This window comes from Rutilus rutilus, assembly GCF_951802725.1.
Source record: "Rutilus rutilus genome assembly, chromosome: 8".
In the NCBI taxonomy this organism is placed as follows: domain Eukaryota; kingdom Metazoa; phylum Chordata; class Actinopteri; order Cypriniformes; family Leuciscidae; genus Rutilus; species Rutilus rutilus.
The window spans coordinates 46084435-46101958 of record NC_140222.1 but is presented as its reverse complement, the minus strand read 5'-3'; the positions used below and the strand labels follow the sequence as shown (position 1 = coordinate 46101958).

At 45.8% G+C, this 17524-nt stretch overlaps 1 protein-coding gene across 1 annotated transcript in view; it reads left to right on the top strand.

Annotated features, from left to right (window-relative positions):
* Window positions 1-17524, top strand: part of LOC311294797 (NACHT, LRR and PYD domains-containing protein 3-like) — a gene marked incomplete at its 5' end in the record, with an annotated part of 57829 nt that overhangs the window by 26038 nt on the left and 14267 nt on the right. The window contains 2 exons of the mRNA XM_084415825.1: window positions 11017-11190; window positions 12660-12833. Of these exons, the coding sequence (XP_084271951.1) occupies window positions 11017-11190; window positions 12660-12833 (348 nt within the window). The remainder of the gene's footprint in view (window positions 1-11016; window positions 11191-12659; window positions 12834-17524) is intronic.

Here is a 17524-nt window from a genome sequence, read left to right as displayed (position 1 = left end):
ATCCAATACAAGGGGAAGAAGATCTACTTTGCCCAGGATTTACCATACCCCATTCGTCAACAGCGAGCAGAATTCCAGCAGGCTTGCGAGGAATTCAGAAGAAGGAAACTAAGGCATGGTTTTGCCTTCCCCGCAACATTGCTGTTGACATACGAAGGAAAAAAATACGTGTTTAAATCGCCAACGGAAGCTGAGAGCCTCCTGAAAAAAATGCAACAAAGCAACGCAAAGGACTGAAAGAGATTTGACAATATGGGGTATGTGAGTTTATGTCTACGAGACTTTTTTACTCTGAAGCCTTATTTGGGTAATTATCTGATACAACACATCTGAGTTACTGGTCACTTACTACGTATTAAGATCACCTGCGGGATCTTATTGGCTCTGTAATCATAACTCTTTCACAAGGCTACATAAATGTGGAGGGTTGGGTTTGAGGAAATTCAATATATTACTAATGAAGGCAGCAGAGCATAGAGGCATATTTATGTTTTCATGGACTGGACGGTTACCAGAAGTCCGGGTATGGAGGGCCCTCACTTAAAGATGGCTCCGCCTCCAAGTTTTGATCTTTTAGTTGATCAGGTTTTGGAATCGTCACACGTTTTTTGTACGAATCCTTTCTTTTTGCTGTTTTTCGTTTTCTATGTTAATTTTAAAATTTAAAATTTTTTTAAATTTAAAAGTTTTAAATTTAAAACTTAGGAAAGACGATAAACAATAAATTCCGAAAACTGATAAAAAACATAGGACTGATTGACATCTGGAGAGAGATGAATCCCAATGTCCGCCAATACACCCACTTCTCTAACCCACATACAATATATACTAGAATAGATTACTTTTTTGTTTTCAATAAGGACAGATCAAAAATTATGGAGGTAGACATAGGTACAATAGACCTGAGTGACCACGCCCCCATCTACATTACTATAGAACTGGAGAAAAAACGTAAAAATACTCTCTGGCGGTTTAATGCTAGTCTACTTAATGATCCTCAGATTAAGAAAAAGCTATCAGATGACGTCAAAATTTACTTAGAGGAAAATGATAATGGTGAAACTTCTCCACCCATCCTCTGGGATGCTGCTAAGGCAGTTTTGAGGGGCAAAATTATCGCCATTACCTCATCCAAGAAGAAACAAAGACAGAAAAAATTGAACGATCTGCAGGATAGACTAAAACAGTTAGAGATCAATCATGCAAAGAATAGAAATCCCCAATTGCTGCAGGAAATTAAAAAGATAAGAGAGGACATTAATGAGCTGACCACACAGGAAATAATCAAGAAAATGCTCTTTACCAAACAAAGATATTATGAATCTGGATCAAAATTTACTAAACTATTAGCTTGGAAAATTAGAAAACAACAAGCTGAAAGAGCAATCTTTAAAATACGAGACGGTCAGAATGGTGTAATTTTAACAAAACAAGACCAAATTCAATCAATATTTGAATCTTTCTATAAAAAGCTTTTCTCCAGAACTTCAATAGATAAGGAAGATGAAATAGATTCTTTTCTGGAAACTCTTAACTTGCCTGTTATGACGGAAGAACAAAATAAAAAATTAGGGTCAGAAATTACTGTTATGGAAATACAGAATGCAATCAAGAGATTAAAAAACAATAAATCTCCGGGGAGTGATGGATTCACCTCCGAGTGGTATAAAGCATTGAAAGAAACACTTACTCCCCTGCTTTTAACAACCTTTAATTGGACACTTAAACAAGCTCAAATCCCCCCAAGTTGGAAAGAAGCCATTGTTTCTCTAATACCCAAAGAAGGGAAAGATCGACTCGACTGCGCATCTTATAGACCAATTTCAATTCTGAATGTGGATTATCGTATATACACCTCAATTATGTCCAAAAGAATGGAACAAATACTCCCAAATTTAATTCATAACGATCAAACAGGGTTTATTAATAATAGACAAACTCAGGACAACATAAGACGATCTTTACACATAATGAATTATGTACAAAAACACCAAGATGAAGCTGTCATAATTAGTTTGGTCGCTGAGAAAGCCTTTGACTCCGTTAACTGGCTCTATCTATTCAAAGTATTAAACAAATTCCAAATGGATGACCAAATAATTAGAAATATAGGGGCTCTTTACAGTGGTCCAACTTCAAGAATAAAAATTAACGGCCACTTAACAGATTCAATGATTCTGGAAAGAGGGGTGAGGCAGGGCTGTGCCTGGTCCCCCCTTTTGTTTGCCTTATACTTGGAACCATTGGCCCAATATATTAGACAATCAAACACTATCCATGGTGTTACAATCGAAGGAATCGAACATAAAATTGCATGCTATGCAGATGATGTCCTATTGTTCTTAACTAAACGTCTCGGTTACGTATGGTAACCCTCGTTCCCTGAGTCCAGGGAACGGAGACGCCTCGTCGGGGGAGTTCCCCTGACGAATTGGGATCACGCTAGGGAGACCAATTGCCTTCGAGTGAATTAAAACGAGCCAATGAACATTGGCATGCAAGGTTTGCATTCCGCGGCCCGCCTACCAGTGCGGGTATAAGGCGGAATCAAGCGCATACACAAACGCTTTTCGCTGAGGAGCCGAACGGTGTCCAGTCCTCCGCGAAGGTACAGCAGCATGGCGACGGGACGAGGCGTCTCCGTTCCCTGGACTCAGGGAACGAGGGTTACCATACGTAACCGAGACGTTCCCTTTCGTCAGCAGGGAACTCCGACGCCTCGTCGGGGGAGTTCCCCTGACGAATTGGGATCCCTACCAAAACGCCATGGTGCTGGCCCCTTCCAGCGCCCAGCTAAGCTACAGCCCTGCAGCAGTTTCCAGAAATTTTGCGGGAGCTAGCTAGGGAATCACACTGCTGTTCCGCAAGACCCAATCAGTGGATATTGGATAACACTGGGAAAGCGTGTCCGACCCCAAGGATATAATAGGGGGGGGGAACGCTGCGGAAGCTGAGGCAGCCTAGAGGAAGGCCCTCAATACACATATGTACTAACCACGTAGGGTAGTGAAACATATGGCAGTCCTTGAAGGTAGTCCCAGTCCGGAGGAGTGAGGAGCATACTCAACAAGGACGACAGAATGAGTCTGTCAAGGGGAAGACACGGCTGAACTGCACGTGGCAATCATGGGTCGCCGCAGGGACCACTGGAAAAACACCCAGTCTACTAGCAACTCCTTACTGAAGGTAGCAGACCTGGTGCCGGGCGGTCCGCAACGCCTGGCACCGGAGGGGGTGATGGAGGAACTCACGAGGTTAGCCGTTTGTTGGGTAACCAACGGAGCAAAAAGACGCACGTATCCGCTCACGGAATGGCGTCGCAAGCCGACACACCTATTCCCTCTAATTACTGGCCGTAGCAAGTACTCGGGAGGAAACAGGTTCTACACGTAGGCTATAAAACCTAGCGAACGTGTTCGGTGTCGCCCAGCCCGCAGCTCTACAAATGTCTGTTAGCGAGGCGCCTTGTGCCAGAGCCCAAGAAGCGGCAACACTCCTAGTGGAGTGAGCCCGCAACCTGGGTGGGCAGGGCTCACCCTGGGACTCATAAGCCCTGGTGATAGCATCCACTAGCCAGTGGGCTAACCTCTGCTTGGAGACAGCCTTCCCCTTCTGCTGGTCTCCATAACAAACAAAGAGCTGATCTGAGGTCCTAAAGCTTTGCGTTCTGTCTATATAACCCGGAGGGCCCGGACGGGACAGAGAAAAGCTAGGGCTGGGTCTGCCTCCTCCTGGGGCAGCGCTTGCAGGTTCACTACCTGGTCCGCGAAGGGAGTGGTAGGAACCTTGGGCACATATCCGAGCCGGGGTCTCAACACAACGTGAGAAAGGCCGGGCCCGAACTCTAGGCACGATTCGTCGACCGAAAAAGCCTGCAGATCCCCCACCCTCTTGAAAGAAGCCAATGCTAACAGGAGTGCTGTCTTAATGGACAGGATATTAAGCTCGACTGTCAGCAAAGGCTCAAAGGAGGACTTTGGTTTTTACTAAAGTTAAGTCCCAAGAGGGTACAGGGTGCAAGTAGCGAGGTGGATTTAGCCTCCTAGCACCCTTGAGGAATCTGATGACCAGGTCGTGCTTCCCCACGTACTTACCTTCAACTACATTGTGATGCGCGGCTATTGCGGCAACATACACTTTGAGGGTGGAGGGAGACAGCCTTCGCTCCAACCCCTGTTGTAGGAAGGAGAGCACTACACCGATCGGGCAAGTTCGTGGGTTCTCCCCGTGGGAAGAACACCAGCCGACGAACAGGTTCCACTTCAGAGCATAGAGGCGCCTCGTAGAGGGGGCTCTAGCTGAAGAGATGGTATCTACCACTGCCTGTGGTAGGCCATCTAGAACCTCCGCGTCCCGTCCAGGGACCAGACATGGAGTTTCCAGAGGTCTGGACGCGGGTGCCATAGGGTGCCCCGTCTCTGAGAAAGAAGGTCGTTCCTCAGAGGAATCGGCCAAGGAGGGGCTGTCGCGAGGAGCATGAGTTCTGGGAACCAAGTCCGGGTTGGCCAATACGGGGCCACCAAAAGGACTTGCTCCTCGTCCTCCCTGACCTTGCACAGAGTTTGTGCAAGAAGGCTCACTGGGGAAAACGCATATTTGCGTAGGTCCCGGGGCCAGCTGTGTGCCAGGGCATCCGTGCCGAGAGTCCCTTCGGTCAGGGAGTAATACCACTGGCAATGGGTCGTGTCCGGAGAGGCAAACAGGTCTACCTGTGCGGCTCCGAAGATTCGCCAGATCAGCTGGACCACCTGGGGATGAAGTCGCCATTCTCCCGGAAGGGGGGACCGACGTGAAAGTTCGTCGGCCACACGATTGAGCTCCCCGGGGACATGAACGGCACGAAGCGACCTCAGATGCTTCTGACTCCATAGGAAGAGGTGGGAGGCGAGTCGCGACATACGACGGGAGCGTAGACCACCTTGTCTGTTGATGTACGCAACGGTCGCAGTGCTGTCCGTACGGACCAGTACGTGTTTGTGTCTGAGAAACCCCTTGAGGCGACACAAAGCTAGGTGTACTGCTTGCAACTCTAGGCAGTTGATGTGCCAATGCAGCTGGGGCCCCGTCCACAGACCCGAGACTGCATGCCCTCTGTACGTGGCCCCCCAGCCCTTGGCAGAAGCATCTGTGAAAACCACAGCATGCCTGGAAACCTGGACTAGGGGCACTCCGGCCCGTAGAAACCCAGGATCCAACCAAGGGGAGAAGGTTTGGCGACAGCTCGGGGTGACTTTGACCCGGAACTTGCCGCTCTGCCACGCCCACCTCGAGACTCGATCGCGAAGCCAGTGCTGGAGCGGTCTCATATGCAACAGACCGAGCGGCGTTACTGCGGCTGCGGCTGCCATATGCCCCAGGAGCCTCTGAAATTGTTTCAGTGGAACCGCTGACTTGCCTCGAAAAGACTTGAGGCAGTTGAGCACTGACTGGACGCGTTCCTCCGTGAGGCGCGCAGTCTGGGCGACCGAGTCCAGCTCCATACCGAGATAAGAGATCCTCTGCACAGGGGAGAGTTTGCTCTTGTCCCAGTTGACCTGAAGCCCCAACTGACTGAGGTGCCGGAGCACCATGTCCCTGTGATCGCACAACACATCTCGCGAGTGTGCCAGAATGAGCCAGTCGTCGAGGTAGTTGAGAATGCGAACGCCTTGTTCTCTCATGGGAACAATGGCCGCCTCCGCGACTTTCGTGAAGACACGGGGCGACAGGGCCAGCCCGAAGGGTAGGACCTTGTACTGATATGCTCGACCCTTGAAAGCAAACCGAAGGAACGGTCTGTGTCGAGGAAGAATCGAGACATGAAAGTACGCGTCCTTCAGGTCGATCGCTGCAAACCAATCCTGGGGACGGATGCACTCGAAAATGCGTTTCTGCGTGAGCATCTTGAACGGGAGCTTGTGCAGGGCCCGATTCAATACTCGCAGATCCAGGATTGGCCGTAACCCACCGCCTTTCTTGGGTACAATGAAGTAAGGGCTGTAAAACCCTGACCTCATATCGGCTGGAGGGACCGGCTCGATCGCGTCCTTCGCCAGTAGGACGTCGATCTCTTTCCGCAAGACCGGGGCATCCACTGGACGCACATGGGTGAAGTGGACGCCCCTGAACTTGGGAGGCCGGCGTGCAAATTGAATTGCATAGCCGAGCCGGTTGGTGCGGATGAGCCAGCGCGACGGACTCGGGAGCTCTAACCAGGCTCTGAGAAACCGCCGCAACGAGCCCACCCGCACGACCGGCGTACCCGCGGAGGGGCAGCGAGGTGGAGGGCAGGGACACGGCTCTGGTGGCATTGTGGCGGCCGAGAGCGGGGTCTGGGTGTGTATTTGAACAACACCTACCTGCCTCCACCGGGGGACAGACGGCAGAGAAGACCCGAGAGTGTTCTGCTGCGGTCTGTCGCCTGGCGAGGGAAGGGGAGGAGACAAGGAGCAAGGCCCGAGGGCGGCTGCTGGTCTCTCCTTCCCGCCCAGCGACAGACAGGAGTGGCGTGACCGAGGTGGCGCCACTGCTATCTGAGAGCTGGGGAGAGAGGACTGAGAGTGGCGAGACCCGAGGGTGGCGCACACTGACGTCCTACTCTTGAGCGGGAGAGACTGCATGTTCGGCAGTCCCAACCGTGAATGACCCAGAGGAGGAAGAAACTGCTCTTTTTTAGGTTTTGGGTACCACCGACCAGCTGGTCGGCGGCGGAACAGAAACTAGAAAAATTTAACAAAGGATTCTCCACCCGGCCCTCCTCCGGGGGAAGGAGTGGTGATGACACACACTCCCATCATTTTCAGAGTATAACAGCCCTCTCTCCGATGTAGCAATCGACATCTGTCCTCCCCTGGGGCCCCGAATGAAATGCTTGGTCCCTCATGATAAGGACCAAAATCCCACTCAAAGCCTCGACGGCACACGGCACGCTGAGCGGCTCAAGCCCTTACGAGAAAGGGGAGGCGAACAACGTGCCGACGTGGTCATGCACTCATGAGAGAACATGAACCACCCATGAACGCCGTCTCAACACACTGATTAGGCATGTGAAACAGCGATCATGGCCGTCAACCAGGCATGCAAGACAGTGAACGTGGCCATCGCTGGCACACGGCACGCTGAGCGTTCAAGCCCTCAGGCAAGACGAACAACGTGCCGACGTGGTCATGCTCTCATGTAGAGAGCACAAACCACCCACGAACACAGTCTCAGCATGTTTGTGATGCGCTAGAGGAGTGGGAAGCTCGTGAGGGTCTTTCACCTGGCGAGACATTCCGCACTGTAACCCTCAGATCACCAATGTTATTTGCCAAAGTAGCCCTCTCCTGGTGCACCAGAAGAGAAACTAGATCGGGAAACAAGCAAAGGGACTCACCTCATAGAGGCACGCGAGTCTTGATCTTGACCACGCATCTTGAGCGCCGAATGACGCGCGCTGGGTTGCCGTGACAACCCACGCTGTCAACCGGCGCTCGACGGCACACGGCACGCTGAGCGGCTCGAGCCTTTAAAAAGGGGAGACGAACAACGTGCCGACGTGGTCATGCACTCATGAGAGAACATGAACCACCCACGAACGCAGTCTCACACACTGATTAGGCATGTGAAACAATGAACGTGGCCGTCAAATAAGGACAGGAACGATCGCATCCAGAAACACACGAGTGAAACGTCATCCTGAAAAGGACGCGATCTTCACTCGTGTTGCTCTTTCAGGAAGAAATTACTCTCTTTATTGTGCTGAAGCACACAGGGACCCAACGCGGCGACACAGCGGGGAAACTGCAAGCCCGCTGTGCGCACTCAACCGTTTACCAGCTGTAAAAACAGCTTTTAAATTAACAGCGTGTAGACGCAGCCGGCAGACAGGAAATCGCGCGGTCGCTGAAACGCCGTCTCACCAACACAGAGAGGTCCCTTCCCGAAACAGCAGACTCGTAGAGCGTAAGATAAATACAATCTTAAAACTCATTCACTCAGAGAGGACACAACCGGTCGGCTCCGAAGCAGAAAGCATTTGTGTATGCGCTTGATTCCGCCTTATACCCGCACTGGTAGGCGGGCCGCGGAATGCAAACCTTGCATGCCAATGTTCATTGGCTCGTTTTAATTCACTCGAAGGCAATTGGTCTCCCTAGCGTGATCCCAATTCGTCAGGGGAACTCCCCCGACGAGGCGTCGGAGTTCCCTGCTGACGAAAGGGAACCAGAGATTTCTATACCTAATGTGATGCATTTCCTCAAAGATATTGTTGGTCCAATGTCTGGATACAAATTGAATATGCAGAAGACTGAAATTCTTTCCTACTGGAGACCTCCGCTGATTTTTAGAAAAACTTACCCATTTAAATGGCAAACAGAATCTCTCAAATATTTAGGTGTAATTCTTCATAAAGATTTATCAACAATTCTAAAGAAAAACTATACCCCTCTTTTTTCCAATATTAAGAAGGACCTTGAAAAATGGACTCTTATTCCATACTTAAGTCTAAGTCAAAGGATTGAAACAATTAAAATGAACGTTTTGCCAAGATTTCTCTCCCTCTTCCAGACTCTCCCAGTTTCCATTCCCAATCGTTTATTCGATGAGTGGAATAAAACAATCTCAAGATTTGTATGGCAAGGCAAAAAACCTTGCATCCGATTTAAAACCTTACAACTTTCAAAAGGAAAAGGTGGATGGGGTTTACCTTGTCTGAAAGATTACTTTATCTCAGCCCAAATCAGAGCTTTGCTGTACTGGTGTGATTCAAAATATGAAGCTCAATGGAAAAACATTGAGTGTAGTGTTTTGCCGGAAGTACCTGTTCAGGCCTTATTGGCAGACAATAAACGGCTGAATCATTTGGATGAAATTGAGAATCCATGGGTAAAATCAGTGCTTACAACATGGAAAGAGCTGATCAAAACATACAAACTAAACAAAGATGTTAAAATCCTAAGCTGGTTGGCTTATGACCAAGGTTTTGTACCAAACAGAACCGATCGGAGATTTAAGGTCTGGGTCACAAAGGGTATAAAGATTTTTTACCAAATTGAAAAAGAAAACCAAATGAAAAGCTTTGATGAGTTAAGGGAATCCTTTGGCTTAGAAAAACAGGACTTTCACAGGTACCAATCAGAGCATCATCTCACATTCCCTTTAAGAGCAGACGCGCTTTTTGTATTGCTATTATAACGGCGGATTTGCCAGACGCGCGCCAGGAGCGGTTCACAGCCGAGGAGAGCAACGCTCTCGTCACGGCCGTAAAAGAGAGAGAAGTGACATTGGGGATGGAGAAACACACCCAAATTAGCTTCGGTTAAACAGGCATATAATAATGTGGGTAAATGTGTAAGCTAGATGTATGCTTTTATAATAAATTGTCTATCTATCTATCTATCTATCTATTGTTTGTAATAATATGATTTGCAAAAATGAAAACGGCTGCTTCTGTGTAGATTAGAGAATCAAAGTGTATGCGCGTTGTGCACGCTATACATTATGGTCAAGCATGCGCCCTTAAAATAGCATAATGAACAACGCGCAACGCGCAACGCGCCACTGACTTTAGACTAGGTTTTTTCTGGCCAGTGGCGCAATTGTTTTATGGAACAGTAAAATAGCACCAGGGAACGTTTGCGCCGGAACACGCCTCCTTTTTTGCGCTGAACCGCCCAGAGAGCGCAAGTTCATTCCCTAGTTTAGCGACGTGCTTCTGTGGAGGGAAAAGCGCGCTTTGCGCGGGTGCAAAATAGGAATGAAACATGCGTCGGTGTACAAAGTCAATTGCGCTGGGTGCAAGATAGGGCCCAAGGAGTTATTATAACCAAGAAATTAAACAAAAGGATGACCATTATAACCCTTTGATCGAAATCTTTATTAAGGCATATAAATCAGAACTTTCAAGGGGAATAATATCAAAAATATACAAATGCCTCAACAATCTGGGAAATCATTCGACTCAATATATTAAAAATAAATGGGAAAGAGAAGGCAATTTCACTTTGAGTGATGAGGAATGGGAGAATATATATATATATAACACAGTGGAGAACCACGAAATCACATGTCTGGAAAGAATTTTGTTGGAAAAGTGTATCTCGTTTCTTCATAACACCTTGTCAAAGCGCTCATTTTTCTCAGGGAAATTCTGAGTGTTGGAGAAAGTGTGGTTGTCAGGAGGCGCATCATTACCATGTGTTCTGGGAATGTTTGATGATTCAAAAATACTGGTTTTGTAAATTGTTTTTGATGTCCCCATCCTACTGGATTTCAGAACTATGTACTTGGGCCTTAAAACTCCTGCCATGGACACAGCCAATGGATATCTCTGGAGTATACTCCTGGCTGCAGGGAAAAAGGCCATTACAAAAAAATGGATGACTCAAACTGCTCCGACAATCAGGGATTGGGTTGACGTTATTCTGGACATAAGGAAAATGGAAAAAATCACATTCGGGTTACATCTACAACTGGACAAATTTGAAAGACTCTGGAACAAATGGGACACTTATAATGATTTACACCTGTCTTGATTTTCTTTACATACATTGTTCTTGCTCTCTGGTCATGTTTTGTTATGTTATGTTTTGTTTTTTTTTAAAAAGCGAAAAAAATAAAATATATATATAAAAAAAGAAATAAACCAGTACAGTAAGTCTAAGTAATATAGCAAATCTGCAAAGTAAATCTTTAAACAAAACGTAATGAAATGACAAAAGTTTAAATAAGGATTGTACATTTTTATTTAATAATTTGTTAAATTTATAAGAATTTATGATTTTTTTTGTGTGGATATATATATGTGTATGTATGTACATTTGAGAAAATAGATATGTGTATGAGATTTTTTATTTATTCATTATTATCTTTTCAAATTAAGTAAAAAAATGTTTTATCTAAATAATGAAATACAAAGTTTGGGGTTTTTCTTTTTTGTAAATATAAAGGATGTGTTACGGTTAAATATTGGTTGAGGTATGTCTGTACAGTGTAATTATAAATTAAGGTGTGTTAAAGGTCTCTCTCTCTCTCTCTCTCTCTCTCCTAATGTAGGTTAAGCTGCTGTTATATGACAGATGAAGGTTGTTCTGCTCTGACTTCAGCACTGAAATCAAACCCATCACACCTGAGAGAGCTGGACCTGAGCAGGAATAAACTAGGAGACTCTGCAGTGAAAAACCTCAGTGATCTACAGATGAACCCACAATTCAAGCTGGAGAAACTAGAGTTAGTATCATTATATTGTACAGCAGTTACAGTGTGATTAAAGTTTACTGTTTATTTTATTTTAAGGCAACTAGACTCAAGTCTCATAATTTATAGCACTGCACTTTCTGGTGTTTCTCAATCTGAAGAAAGATTCACAAATACTATTAGTTAATGGTTTGTTATGTGTATCATTAGAAAGAGCATTAAACTGAAGTATTTGAAACTGTTATAAAATTGTTTTATATACTAAAATCTGACAAATCTTTGCTTTGAAACAAAACAGAAGTGAGAGACTAAAAACAGCGTAACAAATGACAGTACATTATTCTGACAGAGTTACAGTTATACTGGACTAATGGTACTTTTCACTAAATCTTAATTTATTAAGCAAAATGTGTATGTAAGCAATAAGGTCCTCGAGGCTGTGCTGTATGGTGAATAAGTCACGGCTGAAGGGCGTTAAACGGCGTCAGCCGTGACTTATTCACCATACAGCACAGCCTCGAGGACCTTATTGCTTTTATAAAACGGTTACCACACAATACAAATATTAAAGCCGAAAAATATCTATCTATGCAACTTGCATGAAGTAAAATCACTAAAAGCCTTCCTTCTGCTGGGAAAAAATAGTCCCTGACCGTGAACAGCAACAGAAGTTACATTATTTCTCCATTTAATGGCGGAAAACACTGTCTTTATGAGTGAGTCAGTCAGTAGAGAAGACTTTTATATTGAAAGGACTTGTGATCACGCAAAAGCAAGACTCAACTGATAAATGACTAGAGGAACGAGAAAACCCTTTGACTGTTAAAAGAACAAGATATCGCAGCGGACATTCAAACAGATTTTTTATTATGAATATAGGACTGACCTGAAGGAAAATGCTATATCTACTGTAAATGCAGGTACATTTACTTACTCGACCTCTCACCATACTCTACACTATAAGCTGCAATTAACAATATCAATGAGATCAAACATGTGTTTGCGTTGCTAAGAGTGGTTGCTAGGGGTGTTGTGTAGTGATACACAGAACCGTTGGGTGAAGCGGTCATAGTCGTGTTTTATGGTGAATAACACACAGATATTGACCAATCAGAATCAAAGATTGGAACTAACTGTTTTATATTTGAGTGTAAATTACACTTTAAAATTACTTTAAATAAATTGTGATTCATGTACAAGATTTTCTGATGATGAAAATGTGAAATCAGTCCATTTAAATGTTAACTTTTCTATTGTTTCTATATTGATCCTATATATTAATCTACAGTGATAAATTCACTTATTTGTGGAGTGAGGACGGATCCAGACTTGGATTGTAACTAGTTTCCTCAAATGCTCCTGTCTTGGTTTGTTCATTTCATTAAGTTTCCATGATTTTGCTGGTGTATTAGTGACTGTATGGGATTTATTAATGATGCTTTTAACACACACATGAACTGAACATTGATCTCAGTCATTTTCTCTTCTCTTTCTGTCTTCAGTCTGAATGGATGTAGTATTACAGAGAAACAGTGTCTCATCCTGACTTCAGCTCTGAAATCAAACCCATCACACCTGAGAGAACTGAACCTGAGTAGGAATACACTAGGAGACTCTGGATTGAAAAACCTCAGTGATCTACTGATGAACCCACAATTCAAGATGGAGAAACTACAGTTAGTATAATTATACTGTACAGCAGTTACAGTGAGATTAAAGTTCCCCTTCGTTACGGGGAACTCCCGCTGCGTCATATCAACGCTACGGGGAATGCCTTCGGCATGCGTTATCTGAAGTCACTATACAACTATTCCAATCTGGATTGGTGTGCGTCATCGTGCGTCATGACGTTGCATGTGACGGTGACCCGGACGCTATATAAGGGTCACAGGAACAAGGAAATGACAGCTTCTGTTCTTCAGCAGCGTTCTATGTCAAACTGTACGTCTTATTTGGTGTTGTCTGTCAAATCTACTATGGCGAAGGCAGTGTGCGTCTCCTTGATTTAAGAAAAATTAAAGAAGCAAGGATGGCGCACACTTGCTTTGTGGTGTTGGGTTGTGAGCGGAGCTTGCACGGACAGTTCTCGAGGGCACTGTCTATTTTGTGCAAACTGAAAGGATTCTGTGACTGGGATCTCGCGTTTGCCGAGGCAGCGCGTAGGTTTATGTCTGCATTGCAATACAGAATCTATATAGTGGCTCGGATCTCGCGTTTGCCGAGGCAGCGCGTAGATTACGGCTACTCTGCAATAAAGATTCTGTGACTAATCTCGCGTTTGCCGAGGCAGCGCGTAGATTAATGTCTGCATTGCAATACAGAATCTATAGTGGCTCGGATCTCGCGTTTGCCGAGGCAGCGCGTAGATTACAGGTCTGCAGTGTGTAGACTCTGAGTTTACTCTTCCGCTCCCGCCTGAGCCTGTTTAAAAAGAATAAAATAGGCTTGCGTTCCTAGTGCATCAGCTCGCGTCTGTCGAGGCAGCGCGTTGTCTGTTTGCATTGGGTTCGCACGTGGAGCAGTGTTTACAGGTCTCGCGCACGGTTCGGAAGCCCGCGTCACTGCGGCTTCTTCCGACCGTGTTAAAGACCCGGTGTTTGATTTATCTGATTCTGAGGAGTCAGATACTATCAACACTGAACCACGAATATTCACCACATTATGAGGAGTTGCTGGAGAAAGACTGGGGCTGTAATGAAATTAAATGTTTGGTAATTTAATAAGAAGGAAGCGTCTAAAAAGAGTGCTTCCTGCAAACCCAGTCAAAATCCTTGTGTCAGAGTCTTCCTTTTTCAAACGATCTCCATACTGAGGTACTGAGATTGTGGAATAATTGAAGAAGAAAATTAAAGGGGAATTTAATGATGCAGGGGGTAGAAGAATATTTCTCCCAGATATCGTATTACCTCTGATGACTCAGACACGTCCCTCCAAAATTAAAGTGGAGCTAATATAAATATTATCTTGAATTTGGTAGGGAAGGCTTATATGGCGGAATGTAAAAAAAAAAAAAAAAAATGCATACCTACATATGGTAGTCCAGGTCCCTCGGGGACAGTCACCAGCTCCTCATATTCTGGGAAGTCACCTCTTCCCCTCCCCTTCCCCCTGTACAGGGCTCGGGGTCAGAGGAGACGTTCTCATAAAAAAAAAAAAAAAAAAGCTCCTAAGTCAGGTCTGAGGACTGCCTTTCGGGCTAAGAAAAAATAAACTATGAGGTCCTGGCGTAAAAACGCCGAACCTTTAAGGGCACTTCATATTATTTTCGGTTAGTTCCTGCCGATCTATCGCTTCAGGTCACCGAATCTCAAAACCTGAGGTCAGTCTCGAGGGACTGATCTCCTTATTAGATTATTCATCGGTTACGTCCTGCCAGTAAACTGCTTCAGACCACCGATAAGCACATTATATCACCTGAGACTAACCCAGAGAAATTGATTCCTCTTGTAGATTGTTTAGACGCCTGGTCAGGCCTTCCGAATATATCTAAATGGACCCTGGGTATAGTTAAAGGATATAGAATCCAGTTTAAAGTAAGACCACCCGATTTTAACGGGGTATTTCACACACTGGTTTTCTCACATCAGCGCCAGGTGATGGAAAATGAAGTTGAATCTCTTTTAGCAAAAGCAATAGAAATTGCCCCTAATCAGGAGACGGATTCAGGTTTTTACAGCCGTTACTTCATTGTTCCGAAAAAGGATGGTGGACTTCATCCTATTGTAGATCTTAGAGTATTGAATAAATCTTTGAGGAGATTTAGTTTCAATATGCTCACTATACCCAGTATCATTCAGCAAATCAGATCTGAAGACTGGTTTGTGACAATAGATCTCATGGATGCTTATTTTCATAACTTCATCATCCATTATCATAGGAAGTTCCTTAGGTTCGCTTTTGGGGGGAAAAGCTTACCAATATAGGGTTCTTCCTTTCGGCCTAACTCTATCCCCTTGCACTTTCTGTATGGATGCTGCCCTTGCTCCACTGAGACTTCAGGGGAACCGCATCCTAAATTATTAGATGACTGGCTTATTCTGGCAGAACCAGAGACGCTAGCAATCCAACATCGAGATGTTGTTTTGCGTCATCTTCAGTGCTTGGGGCTAAGGCTCAATGTCAAGAAAAATTCTCTGTCTCCTCTTCAAAGAATAAAATTTCTTGGAGCTGAGTGGGACTCGCAATCTATGCAAGTTCACTTGACCCAGCCATGTATTTAAAGTATCGTGGCTGCAGTTAGAGCTATCAGGTTAGGCCAGGCCATCACTGTCAAACATTTTCAAGGAATTTTGGGCCTTATGGGGCCCTACAGTGGTGGCTCGGGACCAGGGGGTTTTCCCCAAGGGGCAACCCCTTCCGTATGATTAGAGTTACGTCCAGGTACCTTCGTTCTCTAGTCATATGGAAAGACATACGGTTCCTGTCCCAAGGCCAGGTGCTTGGAGCTTCGTGTCCCAGAAAAATTCTGACCACGGATGCTTCCCACAGGGGCTGGGGTGCGGTCATGGAGGGCCGGTACACCCGCGGGGTCTGGAAGGACCATCACCTCTCATGGCACATCAGTTGCCTGGAGATGCTGGCAGTATTCTTTGCCCTCAGGCATTTCCCTCCAGACCTCAGAGGCCATCAGGTCCTTATTGGGTCTGATAATATATCGGTGGTTTTCTATATCAACCATCAGGGGGGCTTGAGGTCTCGTCCTCTGTGCAAATTGGCCCATCATATTCTATTTTTGTCTAAGGACAAATTTCTCTCTGTGAGGGCTATGTATATACCTGTGGTTGATAATGTGGGAGCAGACACCCTGTCGAGGCAGGGGCCCAGGCCAGGGGAATGGAGGCTCCACCCCGAGGTGGTGGAGCTTATATGGGAGAAGTTCGGCCAGGCGGAGGTAGATTTATTCGCTTCTCATGAGAATTCTCATTGCCCGCTCTGGTTCTCTCTCTCGCATCCAGCCCCGTTGGGTCTGGAGGCCATGGTACAGACGTGGCCGAGGCAACGTCTGTACGCCTTTTTCCCCCGGTCGCTCTACTCCCTGGAGTTCTGGAGAGGGTCAGAGGATTTTGAGTAGATCTTATTCTCGAAAAACCACACTGGCCTTCTCGAATAGGGTGATCTGGTGGCCGAGGTCATCAGATCAGCTACCTCCAGAACTCCCCGGCTCAGGAAGTTTTAATTGAGTTAGCTGGACCCAGCCTTTTACTGCCCTATGGCTTCAGTACTGGGATTCTTCTATACTCTAATCGGGACCTCTCGTCCACGCTCAGAGCCTCTATGGCGCCTACGGCCTCCGTATGCTCTCAGGGTGGTCCACCCGGGTCGTCCCATGACCTCCATATTTCCCTGTAGCCTTCTAGGATGAATCCTGTTATCCTTGCAGGCTGACAGGTCTGTGGAAAGAAAAGCCCCTGTCGGTTCTGCGGGATACGTGTATATATGTTAGATTAAAAGAAAATCTACATATTTTGGAAATCTGTTAGCTTTCTAGTAGGAAATTTCCCCGGTCACCAATAAGGGTACCGGAGGCTATCTTATGATTTCCTCTGGCTCTTCATCCTTCGTTGCTATAAGTGTGACAGGAGAGCCTTCTAGGCTTTTGGGGTTATCCACTAATGGTGCCTTGGAGTCAGTGTCCTGCCTTTTTAGGCATATGTATATATTGGACCTCACTTCTGAGGCTGTTAACTCAGCCTTTTTCTTACACCAAAAAAGACAAGAATAAAATTCTTAGTATAGTGGGTTCTATAAATTCTCCCCTGTCCTTAGCAATGATCCTCACCTTCAGAGTGCTTTCTGCCTCTGTATGCTGCGTCAAAATCTGGATGAACCCTGTCTCTGCAGGCTATCATATTAAATTGCTTAGAGCCTTTATTCGGCTCCGCAGAGTATATCTATATAGGGTATTAAATGGGAGTTTGTTAGCTTTCTTTGAGATATTTCTCCCCGGTAACCAAGGTACCGGAGGTTATTCTAAAAATTCCTCAGGCTCTTCATCCTTCATTGCATGTGCGGTGTAAGCAAGAGAGCCTCTTAGGCTTCCAGAGATGATCCACTAAAAAGGTGTTAGGAGTTAAGTGTTCTGCCTGTCATTAATCAGGCCTATATACTTGGACCTTAATATCGAGGTTGTTGATGCAACCTTCCCTTTGTACACCAAACAAGAAAGAATAAAATTCTTAGCACAGTTGGATCTTTCACTCTCCCTTGCTTTAGTGCTCTTGAGTGTGCCAGATGTTTCACACCAGGGGCGCCTGTTCTCTGTGGGGGCTAGCTGGTACTCGTTCCCCGTAGCGTTGATATGACGCAGCGGGAGTTCCCCGTAACGAAGGGGAACGTCTCGGGTTACTGGATGTAACCCTGGTTCCCC